The sequence below is a fragment of the Aulonocara sp. 'chitande type north' Nkhata Bay genome, linkage group LG15 (assembly GCF_057382095.1).
Source record: "Aulonocara sp. 'chitande type north' Nkhata Bay isolate Kocher_YH1m ecotype deep benthic linkage group LG15, A_spYH_male_GT1.1, whole genome shotgun sequence".
In the NCBI taxonomy this organism is placed as follows: Eukaryota; Metazoa; Chordata; class Actinopteri; order Cichliformes; family Cichlidae; genus Aulonocara; species Aulonocara sp. 'chitande type north' Nkhata Bay.
This window is the reverse complement of record NC_141358.1, coordinates 5,660,908-5,683,459: the sequence shown is the minus strand read 5'-3', so window position 1 is coordinate 5,683,459 and position 22,552 is coordinate 5,660,908. Positions and strand designations below refer to the sequence as shown.

Below are 22,552 nucleotides of genomic sequence, written 5' to 3'. Positions count from 1 at the left end.
GAAAAAAAGAAAAACACATTCAATGGCACCTCCCTCACAGTCAGTGAGAGGTCACATCTTAATATAGAAATTCTTTTCACCAGATTGCATGATGTAATTAGGACTCGGGTTGGTCTATGTATCCCCCCGAGACACATGCACACACGCACACATGCCGCAGGAAATGTCATAGATATACAGTAGATGTCGCACTACTCAAGACATAGCAGTGTACTATAACTTCTCACTCTTCTGAAACGACGTGCTCTGTCATTCACCAGGAGAGTTCCACTGCAGCTTTGAGGAGGAGCCCATCTGCATGTTCACCCAGGACAAGAATGATGATTTTGACTGGACGCGACACAGTGCAGCCACCCGCGACACCAAGTATACACCCAACACTGGCCCTAGTGGTGATCACAGTGGCTCCAAGCAAGGTAAGGAGCTCAAACTTCCACCCTTGACATGTCCAAGCAGCGACTAGCCAATCATTGCTTATCCCTAGTAAAAGTATTGCATATTTGTTTTAGCTAGTGGCTGAGTCTACTTCTTTTTTTATTAATGGAGGAGATGATTCTCATTGTCTTACTTTGCTAATTTGATGGCCTGCCCTTGAGAGAGAAATTGATAAATAATTAACCTCTAAAGAAATATTCAAGGCGTGTAGTAATTGCAACTGGCAGGTTGAGTTGTCCCACATCACGCACATTCCATGATTTTTTTTCTTTGACAAAATACGTCATTGATTAAATGTCAGTGAAGCTGTCTTTAGTTGAAATGACCCATCAATTGGAGTTAAGGCAAGGCAAGTTTATTTATATAGCACAATTCAACAACAAGGTGATTCAAAGTGCTTTACAGAGACATTAGAAACAAAAACAAAAAAAATCATGATTTAAATTTGATTAAAACAAGCTAACTAACTACAGTAACTAACTAACAAACAAAACAGTATATAAAATCAAAAATCAAAACAGATAAAATCAGGACAGTGGATAAAATCAGTAGTTAAAATGTAAGTTTTGAAATTTAAGCTTAAGTGCGGATTTGGTGCTTTATTTAAATGAAGCTGAGAATAGGTGAGTCTTCAACCTGGATTTAAATAAACTGAGTGTTTCAGCTGATCTGAGGCTTTCTGGGAGTTTGTTCCAGATATAAGGAGCATAAAAGCTGAATGCAGCTTCTCAGTGTCTGGTTCTGACTCTGGGAACTGATAAAAGACCAAAATGGTAAATGGCCTGTATTTATATAGCGCTTTTCTAGTCCCTAAGGACCCCAAAGCGCTTTACATATCCAGTCATCCACCCATTCACACACACATTCACACACTGGTGATGGCAAGCTACATTGTAGCCACAGCCACCCTGGGGCGCACTGACAGAGGCGAGGCTGCCGGACACTGGCGCCACCGGGCCCTCTGACCACCACCAGTAGGCAACAGGTGAAGTGTCTTGCCCAAGGACACAACGACCGAGACTGTCCAAGCCGGGGCTCGAACCGGCAACCTTCCGATTACAAGGCGAACTCCTAACTCTTGAGCCACGATCGCCCCAGATCCAGATGACCTGAGGGATCTGGAAGGTTCATACTGGGTCAGGAGGTCACTGATGTATTTTGGTCCTAAACCATTCAGAGCTTTATAGACCAGTCTATCCTCTGACGGACAGGCAGCCAGTGTAAAGACCTCAGAGCTGGATTGATGTGGTCCACTTTTTTGGTCTTAGTGAGGACTCGAGCAACAGAGTTCTGAATGAGCTGTAGATGTCTGACTGATTTTTTTAGGTAGACCTGTAAAGATGCTGTTACAGTAATCAAGCCTGCTAAAGATGAATGCATGGACTAGTTTTTCCAGGTCCTGTTGAGACATCAGATCTTTTATCCTTTATCCTTAAAAGGTTGAACTACTAGTCATCTTTAAGAATTGGAGCAAAAATGTATGTGTGGTTAAGTTTCCCGACCATATCATGGCATGTTTTATGCCCTATCTGTTTGTTCATTCAGAGGATGTAAGCAGAGGTATCCTTCATCTGATTGCATAGTCCCTTAGGTCACCGAGTCCTTCAGATTGCCCATTTTGTCTGGTTCAAAACCGAAATGATCCCAGTTAGGTGATTATGTATTCTTTTTCTCAAAATACTCTTCCATGATTGCATTTGCTGGAAATGGTTCATTGGGAGTGGGAGAACTCCGGAAATCGACACACGTGCGCACAATCCTTATTGCCAGTTGTTACACTCAGGGTGGCTGGTTGGAAGTTTTTAACACATCGCCCAAGCCAAGTGGTCTTTGTTATCTCCTGAAAAACACAAGGAAAAGATAATAATCACAATAAATGGATGAATCGGTGCATTTTAAAAGGCCCCAAATACATAAACCGTAAAACAGCGCGTCGCTGTTTTTAATGGCCTGTTGTTTAGCACAATCTGCCTGTGCGTTAGCCCTCCCTAGAGGTCAGACAAAATATCAATGAGGCGGTACATTGTATTGGCTTCCTTTTGCGATATAATATCAATGCAGTGGAAAGAAATATTGATAGTTTTATTAAAACATAAAATGCAGGCATTGTGACCCTGTCCCCACCAATTCAATTAGCAGAGTAATTATGTCATTACTCCTCCATATCAATGTGAACATAAGTGATCTAAGTTGCTTTGAAAAAGAAAAAAAATCGTAGGGAAAAAATGGTGGTAAGTTAACACCCTAGTAAATACATACATGCGTTTTTTGTTTTGTTTTTTGGGAAGGGTTGGGTCCATTCGGAGCATATTTTTTACCTTCAGTTATAGAGATGTGGTGATATATCATAGATGAGCTTACAATGTATATTGATCGCCACATTGCTGTAATGCAATCGGGGTCATTATCATGTATGATAAGAGTGTCTTTGCCAAGAACTCATTGTTTCTCTTCTCTGAATAAATCTTACAGGCTACAATTACAGTGGACACTGTAGCAAAAACCTCTATGCATTGATAAAAATATTGCAGAGTATAACACAAATCGTGACCAACCTTAACATTCACTAACCAGTGGGCAAGTAATTTCATAATATTTCTCATCTTGTGATTTATATGTACGGCTGAGCAATGATATTGCAAAAATCTGTGGTAATAGTAAAAACCACAGCTGGTCTAGGCCTTAGTGATCATTCTTGCCAGCTGTCAGCGAGCCTCTGAAAAAAGTCTACCTGCTTGTTGTATTAGAAATTAGCATGTTGAATGCACACATTTAAATGGACACTGTTGTTTCTTATGTGCTCCATCCACAATGAATGAATCCACAAATGCCCCCAGGGGACAGTGAAGCAATGTGATTATCACATTATCGGTCAGTGCACGACACATAGCATTTTGATTATTTCATATGTTTATTTGCAAACACACAAAAACAAGTGTCACTTTTCAAAACGACGAAATAAGATGGGACAATTCAAAGAAGATGATTTCAGCTGTGCTCATTGTGTCACCAAATATTTGATGCTGCACAAACTAACAGTGAGGATCCTTGATCATCATTTATTTGCAAGATAATCTTCTAAATGAGCCTCGTCGCTGTTTCCATGGCACCCAAATTAGACTCTGCATAGTAAGTTTAGCATTCGCTCTTGAGAGCTGCATGTACAGGTATTGCATATTCAAGGAATAAATAAGAAAAATGGATATGCAAGAGTCTTTTAGAGGATTTTTAATGAATCCTTTGATGGAAGTTGTCTGTGGTGAAATATACAGTTGGTGCCTATTATGGTGCTACGGTACCAGCAGCAGCAGCTGAGGCAGTAAATAATGCATTGGCTTTAATCACCTAATGGTTTCAAAATGTCCAGCATTTCATTAGCAGCCCCATTCATTTTTTTGTGCATAATTATCTAATATGAGATTCAGCTGAGGGAGATATTCCATTTGATTTTGGCTGGAGGGCTGTGGAGCGGCTCACAAGCTACCTTGCCTGTGCCTGTGGCTGGGCTGAGATTGGCTTCAGATAATTTGGCTCGCACGCAGAGGGCTGTCTGACTTATAGGCATCACTGCTGCTGTCCACCACTGTCAGACCAAGGGACCATAAATGTAACCTCACTGTATCTGTGCCAGGTTTTTTGCGACTAGTGAGCTCTGGCCCTTATCTTTATTATGGAAGGTGTCATTACCGCAATATTTACAGTGATAAAACAATTTGTCAGGGATTCAAAGAGAAATGTTTGTGACATTTCACAGTCAGGGACAGTGAAGTTGCTGATGGGGCCAACATAAGTATTCAGAGAAATATATAGAGATATAATTATATATATATAACTAAATATAAACAGCTTAAAATGGAAGAAGCAGCCTGACTGCTCATCTGCTTGTTACCTGTTAAAGTTCAGGGTCTGGCTGCTGGGCTGGGGTCAGCATTCACTCAGCCAATAAATGATGAGTTTGTTTAGTAAAGTCATGAAAACTGTGTTATTAGTTTAGTCACACTGTGTCAATAGTTTTGATTTAGATGCTCTATTATGTTCCTCTCATACAGATCTAACTCCCAGTATGTTACATATGGATCTTTGTATGCGTGCAATCATATTTAAAGTTTATTTGCCTGTTTTTTTTTTTTCAAACCTGCTGCATTAATCTCGTGAAGCCGGGTAGGTTTGATGGCTAAAATTAACCAAGCAAAGGTAGAAAGGGAGTAAAGGCAAAACGAATCAGCAAGTAATTAAAAAAAAAACAAATTATGAGAAAGATGCAACAGCTGTGAAACCTGTGACTTAAGCTACTGCCACACTTCTAATAAGTCTTTTCTGCTTTTTTAAATTAGACCATCAGCTCTTGGCAGTTTGTATTACCACACCTATTGGTTTAAGATCTAATCCGAAGAACAGCCGTCTCTTCTGATAAAACGGGAGTATTTGACACGAGAGGATGAGAAGGCACTGAAAGATCAGACCACAGTTTATGAAAATGTAGAACCCCTTTTATTTTGTTCTCATAACTCTGGTGTCCGCATGTGTGTTTTTATCCATTTCAAGGTTTCTACATGTACATCGAGACGTCAAGACCGCGCAAGGAAGGAGACCAAGCACGGCTTATAAGTCCATTTTTCAACGTAGCACCTAAAAACCCTTATGGTATCACCAATCCACCTGCCTACTGCTTTGGCTTCTTCTACCACATGTATGGGAAACACATAGGTAAGAATGATTGCCTTCATTTAAAACCACTGCTTAATTTCTTAAACAATTCTACAGTCTATCACTGCTCCCCGTTTTTGCTTGATAAAGCAGCAAAACCAGCTTTGAGTGGATTTCAAGTTGCTTTGGCAGTTCTCTGCTGTATAAAGGAGTTGCTTTCTTATTCTCGTGGAACTAAGCACAGTCAGTAAGGCAACACCACATGAAATTTTATTTCTAAAAGAGTACGTCATCAAGCATCTGTCGGACATACCGCTGGCATTAATTATGATGAGGTTCTTGGTTTTGGTGTCCAGCAGATGTGTATTTCACTGGAGTTTTTTCTTTCTTTTTGTGAAGGACTTCTTGTTTGTGAGAGAGGAAACGCAGTAGTCACGGCCAAACAAAAAAGAAAGCAGCACTTTTTCCTCTAAGCAACAGAATTGCAGTCATTTCCTGAGAGTTTCTCCCAGTGGTGTGTTTGGTGTGGAGCTTTGCGCTTTCTTTCCAAAAAGTGTAGCTGTCAGATGTTTCAAGTAAAAGATGTCTCCTTTTTGCAACACACTCCTTCCAAAGGTGTGCGCACAGATTCTGGGTGTTAGCCCTCACATTCATCTCACAATGTAGATAACAACCCTGCATGGCCCATTTGAAGATGGCGGAGCGACTGAAGGAGCACTCTGTGGCTTACATCTGACTCTCTTCACCAGAGACCCAATCAGCCAACCACAAGCACTCCTGCTTTGAATGTGTGCTGTTTGTACGCTCAGTGCATTTAGGAGTTTTGCTCTAGCACAAAAATAGCAGTTTATGCACTGTTGAAGCCCTCCAGGGTTTCTCTGTCCCAACCTAACTCCCTATCATCAGCTACTACACACCTTTATAAGGCGAAAAAGGTCACCAGTGGACGTGGGTCATCTTGTGTCTTTTTTAAGGCACCGGTACTAGTGTTGATGCAGAACCAGCTTTGCTTTTCATTGCATGACTTAATTCTTATTTTTGTGGAAAGAAGATCACGGTGGGCAGAATATGGAAATAGTCTATTCGCCCAGAAAATTCTTAATGGTCCAGTTTAGGAGCCAGAGCCATGTCAGTGAGAAACAGGCACTGTTAGCATATGAGCTGAAGTGATAAAGGAATAGGATTAAAAAACAATGAATCTAAATGACAGCAAGATCTGCAGTCATGTGAAAATGAGAGTTTTCAAAGCCATGTGAGCAGTCTGTGAAAAACTAAGAGCTCTCTGTGACTCGGTAGCTTGTAGAACCACTTTTAACAGCAATAACTTGAAGTAATCTTTCCTGTATGATGTTGTCAGTCTCTCACATCGTTGTGAAAGAATTGTAGCCCACTCTTTCTTTTTATAACATTGCTTCAATTCATTGTGATTCGTGGGTCAGTCCATTGATGGTAAGGTCAAATATCTCCACTTTGGTTCAATGGACTTGGTTCCAGAAGTCTTCTGAGGGCTTTTTTGTTTGTTTGTTGTTGTTGTTTTGTAGATGCTAATCTGTGAATCTATAGCCTGCAGCCATGTTATTTTGAGGAAAGAAGATGCTTTGTCCTGGCAGCCCTTCCAAACAAGCCGTACTTGTTTAGTCTTTTTCTAATTGTATTGTCATGAACTTTAGCGTTTATTGTGCTAAATGAGGCCTGTAGAGTGAGCATTGCACAGTCTGACCTTGTGACATTTTGTTAACACTCACCTAAAAGCCTGAAAACTGCCGAAATGTTCATTTAATCAAATGCATTTGATTAGCAGCATCTTTCTGCGTTGTACTGCCTTGATTCCTGTGGAAAACAGTAAGGGTGTACTTGTTTTTCACAAGACTGCATAGAGTCCTGTGGAAAAAACATGTTTTCACATGATTGCACATGTACCAAAAACATGACAGAATTGTAGGCACAGTATCTCAGAGGAAACAGTCAGCGTACTTTGTGCTTCTAAAAATATTCATATTCAATATCAAATATAAAACTTTTTAACCACACAAGTTCTTCATGTGAGATAACTAAAACTGATGTCTTCGACTCATTATTTATGTGTTCTCATTTTGGTTTCAGGCCATTTAAGTGAAATTCTAGTGACACCAAACCAGAGGGAAATAACCCGCAGAGATAGGCAGCTAAAAAAATAGTATTTCACTGAAATATATTTTAGTACAGAAAAAAGGATATTTAAAAATAGATAAAGTATAGAAAGAAAAATCAATCAGTGACAGTAAAAACTGCCAAGAGAGGAATTTCAAGAGGAATTCAGCAAACTGTGAAACTGCTACAGGCCAGCAGCTCACCTCCCCTCTCTTTTTGACATTTATAGTCAGCATTTGACTTCAATTACTTCAGGATCCTAGAAAGACATTGATGGTCTCCACACTCCAACTTCTGCAGCTTCTTTTTTCACCTTTTAATAACCTGACTTGGCTCTTCAGCGTCACATATCTTACTCCAACTTCTATTTTGTTTCCTTTGAAGTCTGTTTTGTTATAAACTCTGAGACAGGGACCTGAGTGCAGGACTTTGTAAAGTTTGTAAGTAGTAATAAAACGCAACCCTTTATCAAGGCCTCAGTGACACAGGACTAGAGACCAGTCACTGGTCCCCCTGGTAACCGCTAGTGGTGGGCGGCTCAATCCAAATATCGATTGTATCGATACCAAGTCGGCATCGGTATCGGATCGATACTAGCCTGGTGAGATCGATTCTTTACTTTAAGTTCTGCTCTTGTTTGCGATGCTGTGCTTTCGGCAAAGACGAAACAGCCAGGTTGCCCGACTCGCCGCTCCTGTGTCAGCGCAGAGCAGGCACACTTTGCTCCCCCTTGTGTTTAAGTCTTGCGTTGTCACGTGACTTAGACGCTTTGGGGATTGTTAAGTTGTTTACATATTATATTTTCACCAGTTCTTTAGAATTTCAATTGTAATTTTTGTATTATAGTTTCTCAGCAGTACTTGTTTTAACTTATTTACTGATTTGTGTGCACTTTTTATTTAAGATTTTTCTTGAAAAAAAACAACTTGATAACTAAACCACCACGACAGACCCGGTGGCATTTTCATGCTTCGCAACATCATTTATTCTTACAATAATCACACCGTTGCTATAACAGTACATTCATCAACTGCAGCTCTCCAGCTGCCAGCCGTACACATCACCACCAACAACAGCAACACAAGCAGAGCACAGGTTTTAAGCCAGCGAGGCGTGATTTTAGATGTGGTGCAGGTGAGTCCATATCACCTGCAGCGGCATCGCAGACCAGCCACAATAATAAAGCATTTTCTATTTAATTATAAACTTTGTCCTAATTATGTCCTGGGTTTCAACTATTTAATAATAAAAACACTTAAGGTCATGAAAATTAATTAAGATTTAGCAATTCAATGACGCATCTACCTTATTTATTAAAAAGTATCGCTATCAATATCGGCGATACTGACACGTATTTAATGGGAATCGGATCGATACCAAAATATGCAGTATTGCACACCACTAGTAACCACTGGTTACAAAGACAAAAATTCCCTGGATAAAATCAGTCACAAAGAACTGCACTGAAAATCTACTTGTGATTTTTGTAGCCATTAGCAGACAGCTGTGGTTACCAGCTACCGGTTTGCATGGAACACACTGACTTGTCTGCAAAATCCAACACTGACTGCTCTTTAGTCCTGCACGCCTGGGGCTTTAGCAGTTGATTTCACAGCGACTGCCAGCAATCTCCAGCAGCTAACCGCAACCAAACTGGGAGTACTCATTTCCCCCCAGCAGCTTGGGGTCTCCTTAAATGAACTCAAATTCAAGTGCTGACATCTACAATGAGCTCTCCTTGTTTAACCACTGTTAGACACAAATGTCATTGTGAATAGTTTCTTTCAATTTTTGTAAGCTCACGAATGGATATCAAAGGTAATTTTAATTGGAATGCTGTGTAAAATGTAAAAATGCAGATCTCATAAATCCATATTTTATTCATTCAGAGAGTATATAAAATGTTTAAACTGAGACATTTTACTGTTTCATGAAAAACATAGCCCATTTGGAATTTGATGGCAGCAACATATCGTAAAAAAGTTGGGACGGGGTCAACAAAAGGCTGGAAAAGTGAAAAGAAACAGCTTGAGCAACTTTTTGCAACTAGTTAGGTTAGGTAGCAACGCAACGCATCAGCAACATGTAAAAGTGTTTTAAAAAAGTGCATCTAAGAGAGGCATCGTTTCTCAGAAGTAAAGAGGGGCAGAAAGTTTCTTTCAGAATAATGTTCCTCAACATAAAATAGCAAAGATTTTAAATATCTCATACACAGTACATCATATCAGAAAAGATTCACTTGCACTCAGCAATTTTGCGTGTAAGTGACACAGTTAAAAGTCAACACTGGATGCCCCTGATCTCTGGGCTCTCTCTGCGTGGGCTCAGGAACACTTCCACAAATCATTTTCTGTGAGCACAGCTCACCTTGCCGTCTACAAATGCAGGTTAAGAAGAAGCCGAATGATGACATGATCCAGAAACACAATTTTAAATCTCTTTTTAAATGGACCAAGGCCATACTGTGGTCAGACAAATTGAAATTCTTTTTGGAGAACATGGACACCGCATGCTCTGGACTAAAGAGTAAAGGGACTGTTATCAGTTCAGAACTCTCTATCTCAGATGGTATGTGGGTGCATTACGGACTATGGAAAAGCCAGTTGCACATCTGGAAAGCCACCATGCCCAAAGATATACACTGGTTTTAGAGTAGCATATGCTGCAATGTCTTTTTCAATGAAAACCTGCCAAAATGAGTTATTATTTTTCTTAAAATATCACATTTTCTCAGTTCAAACATCTGATTTGTTAAAGATGTGGGTTTATTAGATTTGCAAATCATTGCATTCTGTTTTTATTTACATTATATTGTGAGACACTTTATATGAGTGATTTAGTTCATGGTTAGTTTATACATACTGACTAAATAATTTATTTGTATAATCTTAAGTTTTTATCTACATCCACAAATCCACCTTTGACTAAGGAGCATATCCATCCCATTAACTTATTTCCATTTTGTGTTTGGAGCTAACAATTGGAATTTCTGTAATGGACTTACATGAAAATAAATTAGCAACAGGTAGCCGAGATAACAGGACGAAAGGCAGAAATAGGAAATGCAGATACTAACAAAGCGTAAACATGAGCACCGTGCCTGTAAAATGCTAATTCTAAAACATGGAGAACAATATCTTTAATTAAGCAAAACATGCTGAGAGAGGTTAGTCATTAAGTATTACACTGGACTTGATAACATGGCTTGCATATGCTCTGAAATTTAGGCTCCATTCCGGGTGTCCTCAGGGGAGAGCTAGAGTGGAAGTGTCTAGGCAGGTGGGCCAGACCAAACATCTGGAGAGGAGGAGGCGAGGGAGGTGGAGAGAATATAAGGGTAGAGGTGTTGGAGGGCGACTCAGCAGGGAGATGAGAGCTCCTCCGGCTCCCCGCTGAGGTTGAGTAGGCCGTGACATTTCCAATTTGCTCAAATTGATCGCCAGCCAGACCCTCTCTTCTCCTGCCCTCCCCGTCTGTGGTGAGGCCCATGCTCAGACTGTGGCGTGTTATGATGAATGGGCTAAATGTCAAGGACTTGAAACCCAGCTCAGATCCTCCATGGCGGCGCTTCATTTGGTATTCTGCCTCTCCGTCCGTGAGAAACATTTGCCCCAAGCTCAGGAATGTTGGTTTGTGATATTTTCTTCCCAGAGGAGTAAATGCTTATGACAAATTGCCCAAATAATATATGCATTTCATATTTTCTGTTATCTGGGGGAATTTTGGCATTTTAAATAATTGAGAGCTTCTTCTTCTTTTTCTTTTTTGCACTTAAAGCTGTGGCTTAAAAACCAGCCGGTGAGGCAAAGCTCCATCTTGAAATTTGAAGATTTCGGTACTGTTTGGCACGGTGCCGTTGACGTGAGTCACAGTCAGGCTGTGGCACGGTATCCCTGAAGGCCAGAATCAGTCGATAAAGAGTCATGCCTACGCACTGATGTGAACAGTGGCTCAGGCTCAAAGAAACTCCTCCATAGTTAGCTAGCGGGTGGATACCTGAGACAAGGTCACACTTAATTACTGAAGCGCACATCAAAGTTTGCCTTTGGAGGCCATGTCGCATTTGTTTATAGGATTAAGTCTCGAGCAAAGCACACCAACCAAGCGCACGTTAAGCCTGACCTTCTGAGAAGCAACTGAGTCATCTTTTCATTAGCAAGGAGGGTGGTACAGCACCTCAATCCACCTCTCTACCATCCTCACTGCATAATTGCAAAAATTTCCAGGAGCTGTTCTTCACTGTTCACCAGACTCACATCTTTCTCTTCTCAGATCTTTTTAAATTTCACAAGTGTCTGCCAAAGGTATTCCTTTAAAAAAAAAAAAAAAAGTACTCCTAAGAATATACAGCATATGCCTTTGCTCAGGATGTGATGACACTGACATAACCACCTACATCGCTATGAGTTCAAAGAAAATGTAAGCCAGTTAGCTCAGCAAGAATCCTCCTACATCCTAAACACTTCCACAGGAGATGAAACCGCGGGTCATGTTCTGTACAAGAGCTCATCTCTCAATGGAGATTGTGCTGTCGGGGGGGGGGGGGGGGGAGTGTATACCGTGCTGATGAGAGAGTGTGAACAGCGTAGCTTTCCCTCTTCTTCTTTTTTTTTACCTATCCAGGGTGGGGGCTTACCAGTAATGAGGCATCTAGCTGAAGCAAAGATGCATCAAATGAAAGTTTGCCTCACTGGTTGAGTCAACGCAAAGGTGCTGCTTCCCATATTTGTGAAATCCACTTGACTTCAGAGCACTGCTCGCACTGAGCTTTGCTGTGGTGTCAGTGCTAACCTGATTTGAGTCTTTGGATGCTGCTCCTGTTAGCCCACTGCAAAAAAGATGATGTTCTCTCTCATACATGCACTCCCTGTTCCAGCATGGCAAATTAGAAATACCACAAACACACACACACACACACACACACACACACACAATTGGTATGTTTGTAAAGGAGGGAAAAGTGGTTGCACTCAGTGTCATCATCTGACAGTTTTATATCAAAGCCTGGGGCCAGACAAGAGACCTCACTGAGGGTAGTCTTTAATGCAGACTTGGTATATAGTCTGTTCTGTCTCAGTAAGACCCAGTACATCTGTGTTATTGTTAACTGATATAGGAATTCTGCTGAAATAGATCTGTCATGTTGTGTTTTGTAATATAGAGCTGGCAGTGACACTCAGTGGATTATTTTCTGTAGCTTTAGTGGAAATCCAGCTGAGCTGAAAAAGAAAACTAAACTTGGCAGAAATAGTTTGAAACTAATGATAAACTCAGAAGAACTGCCCTCTAGAGGGAAAGTATTTCCATTTATCGAGAAATTCTTGTTGCCCTTTAGTGATAATTAATTTGGACCATCATGAGCGAGAGAATAATTTATCTTTGCATGCAGACACTTAATAGATGTATCAATTCATATAACCTGAGTTTAACCTTTGCTACTGCTTGGCTCTGCTTCGTATTCAGAAGAATACATAAATCTGAAATGCGGGATACACAGGTGAATATTAGATCAGAAGCCCAATTTTATTTGGGATTAATCTGGAACAGATTACTACGGAGTTCTTTAATGTACATGGTCAGGTGGTGTATAATATAGACCCACTTAGAAAAAAGGCAGCAGCTTTTTTTTGTCGTAAAATAGATTTTTTAAGAGTTTTGATTGAGATATCTGGCTTTCATCCTTTCCTTGACCCAGAGCAGTCTGCTTGTCATTGCACGATGCTGCTGTGAACCATGGTATTGCATGGTAGCATTGTGCAACGGGGTATTTCATCTTTATTCTCAGTCTTTTAAATGCCATTTGACAGTTTCCAAGAGTGCTTTCATTTACTTTTTAATCAAGACTTCTTCCCTTCTTCTCTGTGCACTGCTTCTGAGTTAGTTGTCCTACTGGCTGGTTCTCTCATCTCTTCACAGATCTTTTGACCACTTAGCTGCAGTTCCTGGGAACATCCCCGATTAAGACGCTTTGCAGTTTGGCTGGTCAACCAACTGATTGTCCAGCCAAACATTGTCAGCTTTGTGAGGTCAACAGAGACTTCATGGACCTCATGTCTTGGTTTTAGTTCTCACATGCAGTGTGACTTCTGGGAGCCTTTGATTGTTTTATGTCCAATCAAATCAGTTCATCACAGGTGGACTGCATATTTTATTCTTTTTAAAATGAATAAAAACGTTAAGATGTCTGATTACTTTTTGAAGGAATTGTACATGAAGTACAACAGTGGTTGGTGCTGACAAATGTTCCTATTTTGGCATATTGTAATTCAAATGATCTTACAAGGAACTATACTCTTGAACCCCTGACAGCGTGTCAGACTTTACAAAATCAAGCCTGTGACAGCAGTCTTTGCCTTGTAACGGATCTTTTCATATCAGATCACTTTAGAACAATAAAGCACTGTAAGGAGCAGAAAAAGCAACCCAGTATCCTGGCAAAACGTGTAATAGACATGCCGGTCCACCGTGTCCATTCAACGCTTTGCCGTGATATTGGGTTTAAAAAAGGCTGCATAGCACGGTAAAACCAAGTGTGGTAATATGTCCAACAAAGGACTGTCACCTGGTGAAAATGAAGAATTCAATAGTCAATATAAAGTTGAAAAGGTATTTAAAGCAGATGTACTTACCTGTAACTGTGGCTTAAAGAAGGGCAGCTCTTGGAAGACGGCTCTCTGTTTTTGGAATTCTGCTATTTTTCTATTTTTTTCCATTTCTTTTCTGCCTGCTGCTCCTTAAATTTTAAACTTTGCAGAACGTATACCCTATCGAATGTCTCTGCAAAAGCATACATATATTTGTTACTCCAACATAAACATATGGGATTCACCCTCCACTTGCACACCCTAATTGTCCCCTCACATGGATTTCATGTACTGCTGAGAGGTGGCTACAATCGACCAGTTACCTTAATTTCTAATGACCTACTTAAATTAAATAATAGTGAGTTGTCATTTGGGGCATAATATAGAGGAAGTAGTTTAAATGTAGGACAAAAGGAGTTAGCACTATAAAATGAAGACATATAATGATTATTAAGTCGTAATTCCAAGATATGAATACTTTCTTTTGAGCCATTAGAAAATGTTTTGGCAACAGTCCAACTGTCTCTCTCCTCAATGCAGGAACGCTAAATGCATTCCTAAAGCAAAAGGGTCAAACGGCTTCAGAAGGCCTCGTGTGGTCGCTAAGTGGCAATCAAGGTGACCGCTGGAAGCAGGCCAAAGTAAGCATCCACCCAACATCGTCTTTCCAGGTGAGCCTAAAAAACTTTCATTCAATATGCAGTAGCGTTTCCCTCGGTGCCCTCTATTTTCTTCTTTGCCTGTGTTTGTGTGGTATTGGTTTCCCTGAGGGCTAAACACTGATGTAGCTGTGAGAAGTAGCCGGCATTCCCACAAAATGTCTGGTATGACGCTCATTTCCATCAGGAAGCCTGAACTTTGTGAGTGGATGATGGAAAGCTGCAGAACTTCCATCATTTTTACAGCTTTAGTTGTAAAATAGGTAACTTTAGTTGCAGCTTCCAACAGTCTTGGTTTTAAATTTTGTGACATTATAAGCAAATACTTGCCACCTGCTGTTGTGTTTTTTAAGGGTTTTTTTCCCAGGTGTAATTTAGCTAAATTACACTGTGCACTGACTCAGTCTTTATCTTACTGCAGTTCAAATTTCCCTTTTTTTCCTGTTCTTTATTTTTGTTGGTTTTTTGGTCTCTCAAGATTCAATATAATGACTTGTGCTACTCTCTGTAGGTCGTACTTCAAGGGATTCGGGGACCAGGCATTGAAGGAGACATTGCTATTGATGATATCACGCTGGAGGAAGGGGAGTGTCGAGACCCGCCGCCCAGTGAGTAGCACCACGCATCCGCCTCCTCCATCCTCTCCTCTGTCCCTCTTATCTAAGTCCCAGGTACTCTCTCTCTACCTCACCGGACAAGGTTCAGATTTATGAGAGAGGATCTAATCTTAGACAGCTGGCAGCATAAAACGACCATCTCATGGGGAAAGCATGGTTGCCATGGCAACAGGGTGTGTAATCACATGAATGATAGCCGCGCTGGCTGAGTGGAGTACTGTAATTGCGCTGCTGGAACAAACAGAAGGTAAAAAACAGAAAACAGGACACGGAAAATGGCCTGCAATTGACAGGGCATTATTGGTTGGCAGACAAATACAGTTTCCTTGATTTAATTCCCGTTATTTATTCTGCAGGAATTATTTCCAAAAGCCGTTCAGACTTAGACATCTCTTTAACATGCCATAAATGAATCAAGATAATCTGTTTTCATTTTTCACGTCCGTGGTGGAAAATAACTGCCCATCTAACGGCAATCAGAGACAGTGATCTCGGTCCGCAAGATGCATTGTTTTTGTTGCTGCGAGTTTGTTATTGTATAGGTTATTTTTCATTTGGGTGCATTATGATTCAAAGCGACAGCATTAATTCATTTTGGAAGTAAAGGAGTAGTCGCCCGGGCTGAGGACAGAGTAATGTTATGAATTATGCAATTCAATCTCACGCAATGAATCTTACATGATTCGGCGTGATGTGAGAGGGGGAAACTGAGCAAGATGTCGTGAGGAATGATGAGAGATGACTTCTGACTGATTTTCCAGCTCAGAAAGAAAAATGCTACATTGTGTCTGTTTTAGGATTTGTTCAAAGAAGTTAGTAGCAAACATATGGGAGAAAACGTATATTTGCTTTCTTGCACAGCAGGAGATCCAGCTTTACCATTTATCCAGCTATTGTGGGCAGGGTGTTCTGGAGCCACCCAGCTTACTTTAGGAAAGACATGGGATACACCTGTGATAGTACTGAATCCCTCACAGTCATCTTCATTTGTGGTTAGGAGTTTACATACACATGAATGTAATTTTAATTTGGGGCTTTTAATTTGGGGCTTCTTGTCCCTTGCCACGTTGCACCTCGACCAAACACTTTTAGAAGCCATCAACAAGCTTCTGGTATAATTCTGCTTGGATATTTGACCACCTATTTTAGCATAATTAGTAGAGTTCATTTAAATTAGTTGGTTTGTGGGCACAGACCTCGCTTTTAAGCATAGTCCTCAAATTTTGACTAGTGTTGAGGTCGGGGTTTTGGAAAGGCTATTTCAGAAGCTTAATGGGCCCTTTCCAAACAACTGCGCATAATCAGTTTGAACAATTATACATAAGTACAAGACCCAAAGTGTGATTCTGAGATGATAGGAAATTGGTTAGGATGTTAACGAACAACCCAGGAACCACCAATGCTCAAGCCCGCCATGAAGTGGAAACTGCACTAAGTTGATAAAATAATAAACTACCTCCAAATGGTCCTAAACACAAATCAAAATTGGTTTTGGAATGGATAAAGCAGGCTAACATTAAACTTCTTGAATGTAGATTATGCTTAAAAGCCAGGACTGTGCCTGGAAACCACACAATTTAAAAGGATCTTGCAAATCCCGCCAAGAAGAACGCTCAGATATCCAACCAGAATCACGCTGGAAGCTTGTTGCTGTCTAATGAAGTGTCTCACCAAAGTGCAAATTGCTAGTCCAAAGTGGTGGTCTACGTATGTGTATATATAATTTGGACCCTGTGTAGATTAGAGAAAATTCAAAATCATTTAAAACTTGTGCATCCAGTTCTTGTTTTTCAGTAATTAAAGATGTATGCTGTCTAATCATTTTAAAGAAATCATTAAAAGCCCATAATTACCATGACATTCATCCCCATGGGGAGTGTATTTAAACTTCTGACCTCAGCTGTATGTAGTGAATTTAATATCACCATTTAACCTAAAGCCCAGAACAGAAACAGAACAAAAACATCGCACAAACACAATGCTGAGCACTGCAGCCTCATGCACAGATGTTAGATGAGAGCATTAATTTGACTTTTACGTCTGCACACCGAATCTTCAGATCTTTAAGCTGAACTGACCAATTGTTGTGGTTACCAAGCAACTCATTAGCTTTAAGCAGCAGAGCTCTTTGCTGGTAACAGCCCATTATTTACTAGTTAAACGCTCATTAAAAGATAGTGAAAGCCACAGGGATAATCATGATGTTATAGCTCTTTCATGACTGCTGAGTTAGTAATATTTCTGTATGCATAGTCTTGTATTTGGCTAAATGGAAGAGCTTTAGTATTCAACACACTCAACATATTTCTGAAGTGAATCAGCATGCTACAGATGGATAAAGCCATATTAAATAGTATGAGTAATAAAATCAGTATTCCCTTCACCACTTATCTTCCCATGTTTGTATTGAAATGTTTGCTTATTTCTCCCCCCCCCCCCATTTAGATCTCAGCGCCAAGGCTCTGTCCACATCCTGCCATATATGGCTGCTATGTGTCACCTTGGTGCTGACCCTCCTGGAAGGTCAAAGGTGACCCATTTCTCCATCATCTCAGAGGCGAATATTCAGAGCCGCCGTCTGTGAGCTGTACCCTCAACATCCAATCACCAAAGATTCATGCATCCTGAAAGCAGCGGGGTCCCCCCATGGACTGCAGACCACAGAAAGGCCGCAGTTATTAAATGAGCAAGAGAGAAAAAATAAGTGATTAAAAAGTTACACAAAAAGTAAATAAAGAAGATGCGCTACATTTTTTTTAAAGAGACCTCTTTTACAGAAAAACACCCGCTGACGCAGAACTCTGGACGTCTTTACGAGCACAAAGGCAGGTCGGCGACGAATGAGCCCGGACCGGCGGAGGAGATCACAAGCATCGTGGGAGGGTAGTTTGTAAAGCACAAGAACCATTTCATGAGGCGCCGGAAAGCTTCCTTCGACGACGGAAGGAAATACAGACACTGCTGACTTTTTGAATATGAAGTAACATTTCCCTGCTTATCAATACATTCAATCAGACCTTTCTCTGTGTATCTTTATCTCCATTTTCTTGCACCAGATGCCAATCCCCGACACTTGTTTTTCACTTTAGCCCAGCCTCGTGTCATTCTTTGGCATTTCTTTATCTGCTCGGTGCTGTACTGTAGAAAGACAAGGACTCCGACAACATTTAGTTCTGTCTGCTTACTCCCCTGTAGCTGCCTACGTATCTTTTAACACTGTGCTCACGAGTCCAAGTGGCCAACTGACGGTATGGTGGCAGAACAATAAGAGCAGAAGGCTCAGCAGAGGTGTAGACAGGTGGACTGGAAGGCAGAGAGACGTTCGAGCTTAAAAATAAGAAGGAGACAAAGCAGAGGAGGGAGAGGAAAAACAGGCAGAGAGTAGAGGAAGGTCCGATTAGCGAGGCCCCACTCAAATATTCAGTCAGCGGTCTGCCTGTGGAACAGAAGCCACTTTACTTTCTGCCATGAAACAAAGTGCCTTCAGATTACAAACCGAATCGTGAGCCTGGGTGTTAATCGACATCAAACAAGTCTCTGTTCATGTTTCCTCTGATGGGCTATTTTCTACATGTTTCTTTTGCCCCACAAGTGCTGATGGGAGGGCAAGGCGCGTTCAAGATCGAGAGAGGGGGTTGTGCCGCGTCCGGATTTTACTCCCGACGGAGCAGTCGCCCGCGAGTATCAGCGCGCGTTTTTGTGTGTGCATGCACTTAAGCCTATGCCTATGCACAGTTTCATGTGAGGGCAGCCAACCAGGCAGTGCTGGCAGACCCTGAGCACAGGTTTGGAAACAATTTGGATTACGAAAAAGAAAAAAGAGTGGCAACGGTCAAAGTGAGGCTCTGGATCCTTTTTTGTTATTTCCTTGTTTGTTCTGTTTTTGTGGGGGGGGGGGGTTGTCTTGTGCAGGAAAACAGTTTAAGATCATAGAGGAGGATAAAGACACTTCACCGAATGACTACCCCACTCTCCATTCCCACAGTTCTCCTCCCCTGCGGGCAAGATTTTTTTTTAACAAAACAAAAGAACAACTGCTGAATAAAACATTGCGTTGTACAGGGAGGAGAGCAGGAACTTTGGGACTGCAGGCGCTTCATTAGGGTGACACGCCTCACCCCTATCCTCCACCATTTCTATGGAACAATACGAGAATAAAAGATAATAATGACCATAATAATAGTCATGATATTTTATTACTCTAGCGAGAATGTTTCTCTGCTTTTACACAAACTGTGAAGATTGACTGTGGAAGATCTACCTGAGACCATAACCTTAACCAGCGGGGTTTTTAAAAAAAAAAACATGTATTGTAAAAAAGAGAAAATAAGAAAATGAAAAATTCCGTTCATTGTTGGTTATGACAAACGTTTTTGAGGACTTGTGTCTTGTTTCTTATTTTATTTATTTTCATTTTTTTCTGTTAAAGATGACTTAACTTCCTTTTACTTCTTGTTGTCTCCCTTTGCATTTGCTGAAATATCAAAGCTGGTGGAAGCAAAAGAAGCAAACCAATTTGGTAAATGTATAACTTGTAAATGTTAAAGAAGCTCTATTCAAAGGTTTATGATATATGTTTATGTTGGAGTACAGGAAGCACAACATACAGTTCAGCATATTAAAATCCATTTTATATTTCTCTCGCACATATGTGACCTACTCCCACAAATTCAGGCTTTTCCGCTCTCTGCAACAAAACTGAAAATTGAACTTTGTTTTGGGTTTTTTTTAAAAAACTCGGTATCTTCTTATTTAAAGTGCAACCACAGCATTAAAGAACAAAAAAGGAAACCCGGCGGAGAAAGCAAATTAACTGGGTAAAGGTTCATTTTGGTGTTGTGGTTCACTATATGTAGCCTCTTCAGTGGAAGCCTGGGTTAGTCAGAGTGGGTAGTGTACATGCGTGAGCATCAAGCTGTGTACAATAGGTGTGATAAGAAACTGATACATGTAAAGAAGATAAATATGCTAATCAAAACAGAGCAGAATGATGAGCATTTCAGGGCATCTTAACAATATTGTTACAATCTGTGTGATGTTACTACAGAGATCACAGATAATATCTGCTCTCCATTCCTGTTTTCTTTGTTTTCTTCTTCTTGTTTTTTTTTTTTAATCTCAGACATTTTCATTTCAAGGTTTAGGATCACACTGAATGTAAATGGAGTTCTTGGGAGTTCTTTACTAGGTGTATTGTCTTACTAAAACATATGTTTTCTGTGTGCTTTTGATGATGAGAACTTTCAGACTTTTATAGGTTGTTTTGGACACATCAAGAACATCAAGTATGTCTGACTTTGACACAGACTTTGACAGTTTCCAAATAATATAATTTCAGATACAATCTCCATTAGCTAGTTGCTATATCCTCCGGTGATATAGTAGGTAATGACAAGTGCCAAAGTGCCCCGTTCAAGTCGTCACTGTTATTAAGTATGGATATGAGTTCAAGATGTGCTGGTGACTGTTCCTTTTACATCCTGGAGTACCTGGTCGATTCACAGTGAGAACAAAAGCTCAGCAAATGAGAAGAATACGATATACTGACAGATTACTCAAAGGTTTAAAGGAACAATTTGGCATTTTGGGAAACAGGCTTGCAGAGTGTGACCTAATAAGGGAAATCAGGTAAGCTGGATCTGTGCACGGGTAACTAAAGCAATCAACCAGCACCTCTGAAGTTCATCATGGCATATCATGTTTCCGTAATTGCTAAAAACTCATGTTAAAACAATGAGTCGAAACAACAGGAAGTCATTGGCCATCAAAGCTCCCAAATAGGCCAACCCATCACTGTAAGACCACCAACTGTTGTATTTAGACTTAGCATTAAACAAGAGATTTAATGAGGTAATTAGCAAGCTGAAGTGCTGGCAGTCATGTTTTGTAATCTTTGGATAGAGCCAGGCTTCCTCTTTTCTCCTGTGTCCAGCCATTGTGCTCTGCTAACTGGCTGGTGCTCTGTTCATAGTAAATGAAAAAAAAATTTAATCTCCTCTGGTCAAAAAATGTTTTTGGTTTTTTTTGTTTTCCTCCTAAAATGTCAAATTATTGCTTTAAAATAACAACCAAAAGTATGCAAAACTCCTGTTTATCTTCTTTGTGTATATTAGATTTACGAGTGGCAGACCTCATTTCTGTTTTTGTTTCATGGTGCATTATATATATAAATATATTTCATTTTTTATGCATATTGGGTACATTCATGCAAATTAAAAAAATTCACTCGGGTTGAGAAAAGGCTGGCGAATAGTGGCGGAAATTATACTGCCAAAAGGATCATTGTTTATTTCCATGCTCTCGCAGTTCTCGCTGTGCCTTTGATTTCCATTTCTGTGCAGACACACACACCCTTTGTGCGTGTGTCTGCCCTTTGAGGGACGTAAGTCTAGTGAGTAGCTCACACTCAGCTGTGCTCTCTTCCTTGATAAAAGTCCTCCAAGTACAATTGAGGGGGGGGGATTAACAGTTTTGAACATGTAAACAGTGTTGTGTGACACTTTCTTAGTGTAGAGTGTTTACCGACTTTATTTTGATGATAAGAAGTGTCTGTGTTGGCAGAAGGTGTGAAGTATTCTTAAAGGAAGAAGGGGAAATGAGTTGTTTCAAGATTAGTTTAGGTGCTGCAGCTTAACGTGACTGCATTTGCCAAGTGTTTTGTTATTTATCGCTGTATCCGGACCCATGACATTAGCTGTTTGTTCCAGCTGTTTTATTAGTTGCGGTATTAGTGCCATATGTTTTTAAGTGACTTTTGTCATAAACCTTTTTTTGTAGCATGATGTGCAATAATTGGAATACCATAGGTACTGCAATATAATAAAAGTCAAAAATCATGCAATACTTAAGCATACCACATGCCGGAAGTGATGCTTGCTATATTTATTGTCTGCTCAATAGTTATATCCTACATTACAGGTAAGCCCTTATAACCCGATTCATCTCCCTCTGTGTGCAGCAGCAGCTGCTTAATCCTACATTGGTGCATTTTTATGAAAAACGTGCAGTTAATTTTCTATCTTTACTCCCCTTTTCTCTAAATAGTCATTTTCACGTTCCTCTCACTGAAACATAGTTTCACTCCAAGGTCCTTTTTTGAAGCTTGGGTGTTATGTGGGGTTTTTTTTGTTTGTTTTTTGATTGCGTTATGTTTTCCTTTCAGTATGCGGCAATCAAACCCACTAGAAAACAGCCTCGGAGTTGGAGGCTCAGAGCTGAAGTACTAAAGCCTGCAGTCATGATAAATACGGCTCGTTACCAATAAGGTGTTTGGGCCGGCTGTAATGCATTGCATTACGTCGTGTTGGTCACAGCATACATTAGAAATTGCCTCTCTTTTTTTTTACTTTTGTAACACTAGTAAAATAAGCATCACAAGTCAGTTTTTATTGCATGGAAAAGGCAATAAACATTTGGTTGTTGGGAGAGGAGAGCAGGCTGCAGTGCATCTTACAGAGATGCTGTTTGTTGTCTTAGACTG

The 22,552-nt window shown here is 40.4% G+C and overlaps 1 protein-coding gene across 3 annotated transcripts in view; it reads left to right on the top strand.

Moving 5' to 3' along the window:
- Positions 1 to 18,957, top strand: part of LOC147312342 (MAM domain-containing glycosylphosphatidylinositol anchor protein 2) — a 198,961-nt gene extending 180,004 nt beyond the window's left edge. For all 3 annotated transcript variants that reach the window (XM_086263598.1, XM_086263597.1, XM_086263596.1), the window contains 5 exons: positions 261 to 416; positions 4,981 to 5,142; positions 14,337 to 14,467; positions 14,967 to 15,063; positions 17,518 to 18,957. In XM_086263598.1, coding sequence (XP_086119724.1) covers positions 261 to 416; positions 4,981 to 5,142; positions 14,337 to 14,467; positions 14,967 to 15,063; positions 17,518 to 17,606 — 635 coding nt within the window. In that variant the 3' untranslated portion in view covers positions 17,607 to 18,957. The remainder of the gene's footprint in view (positions 1 to 260; positions 417 to 4,980; positions 5,143 to 14,336; positions 14,468 to 14,966; positions 15,064 to 17,517) is intronic.
- The last annotated feature ends 3,595 nt before the right edge of the window (positions 18,958 to 22,552 follow it).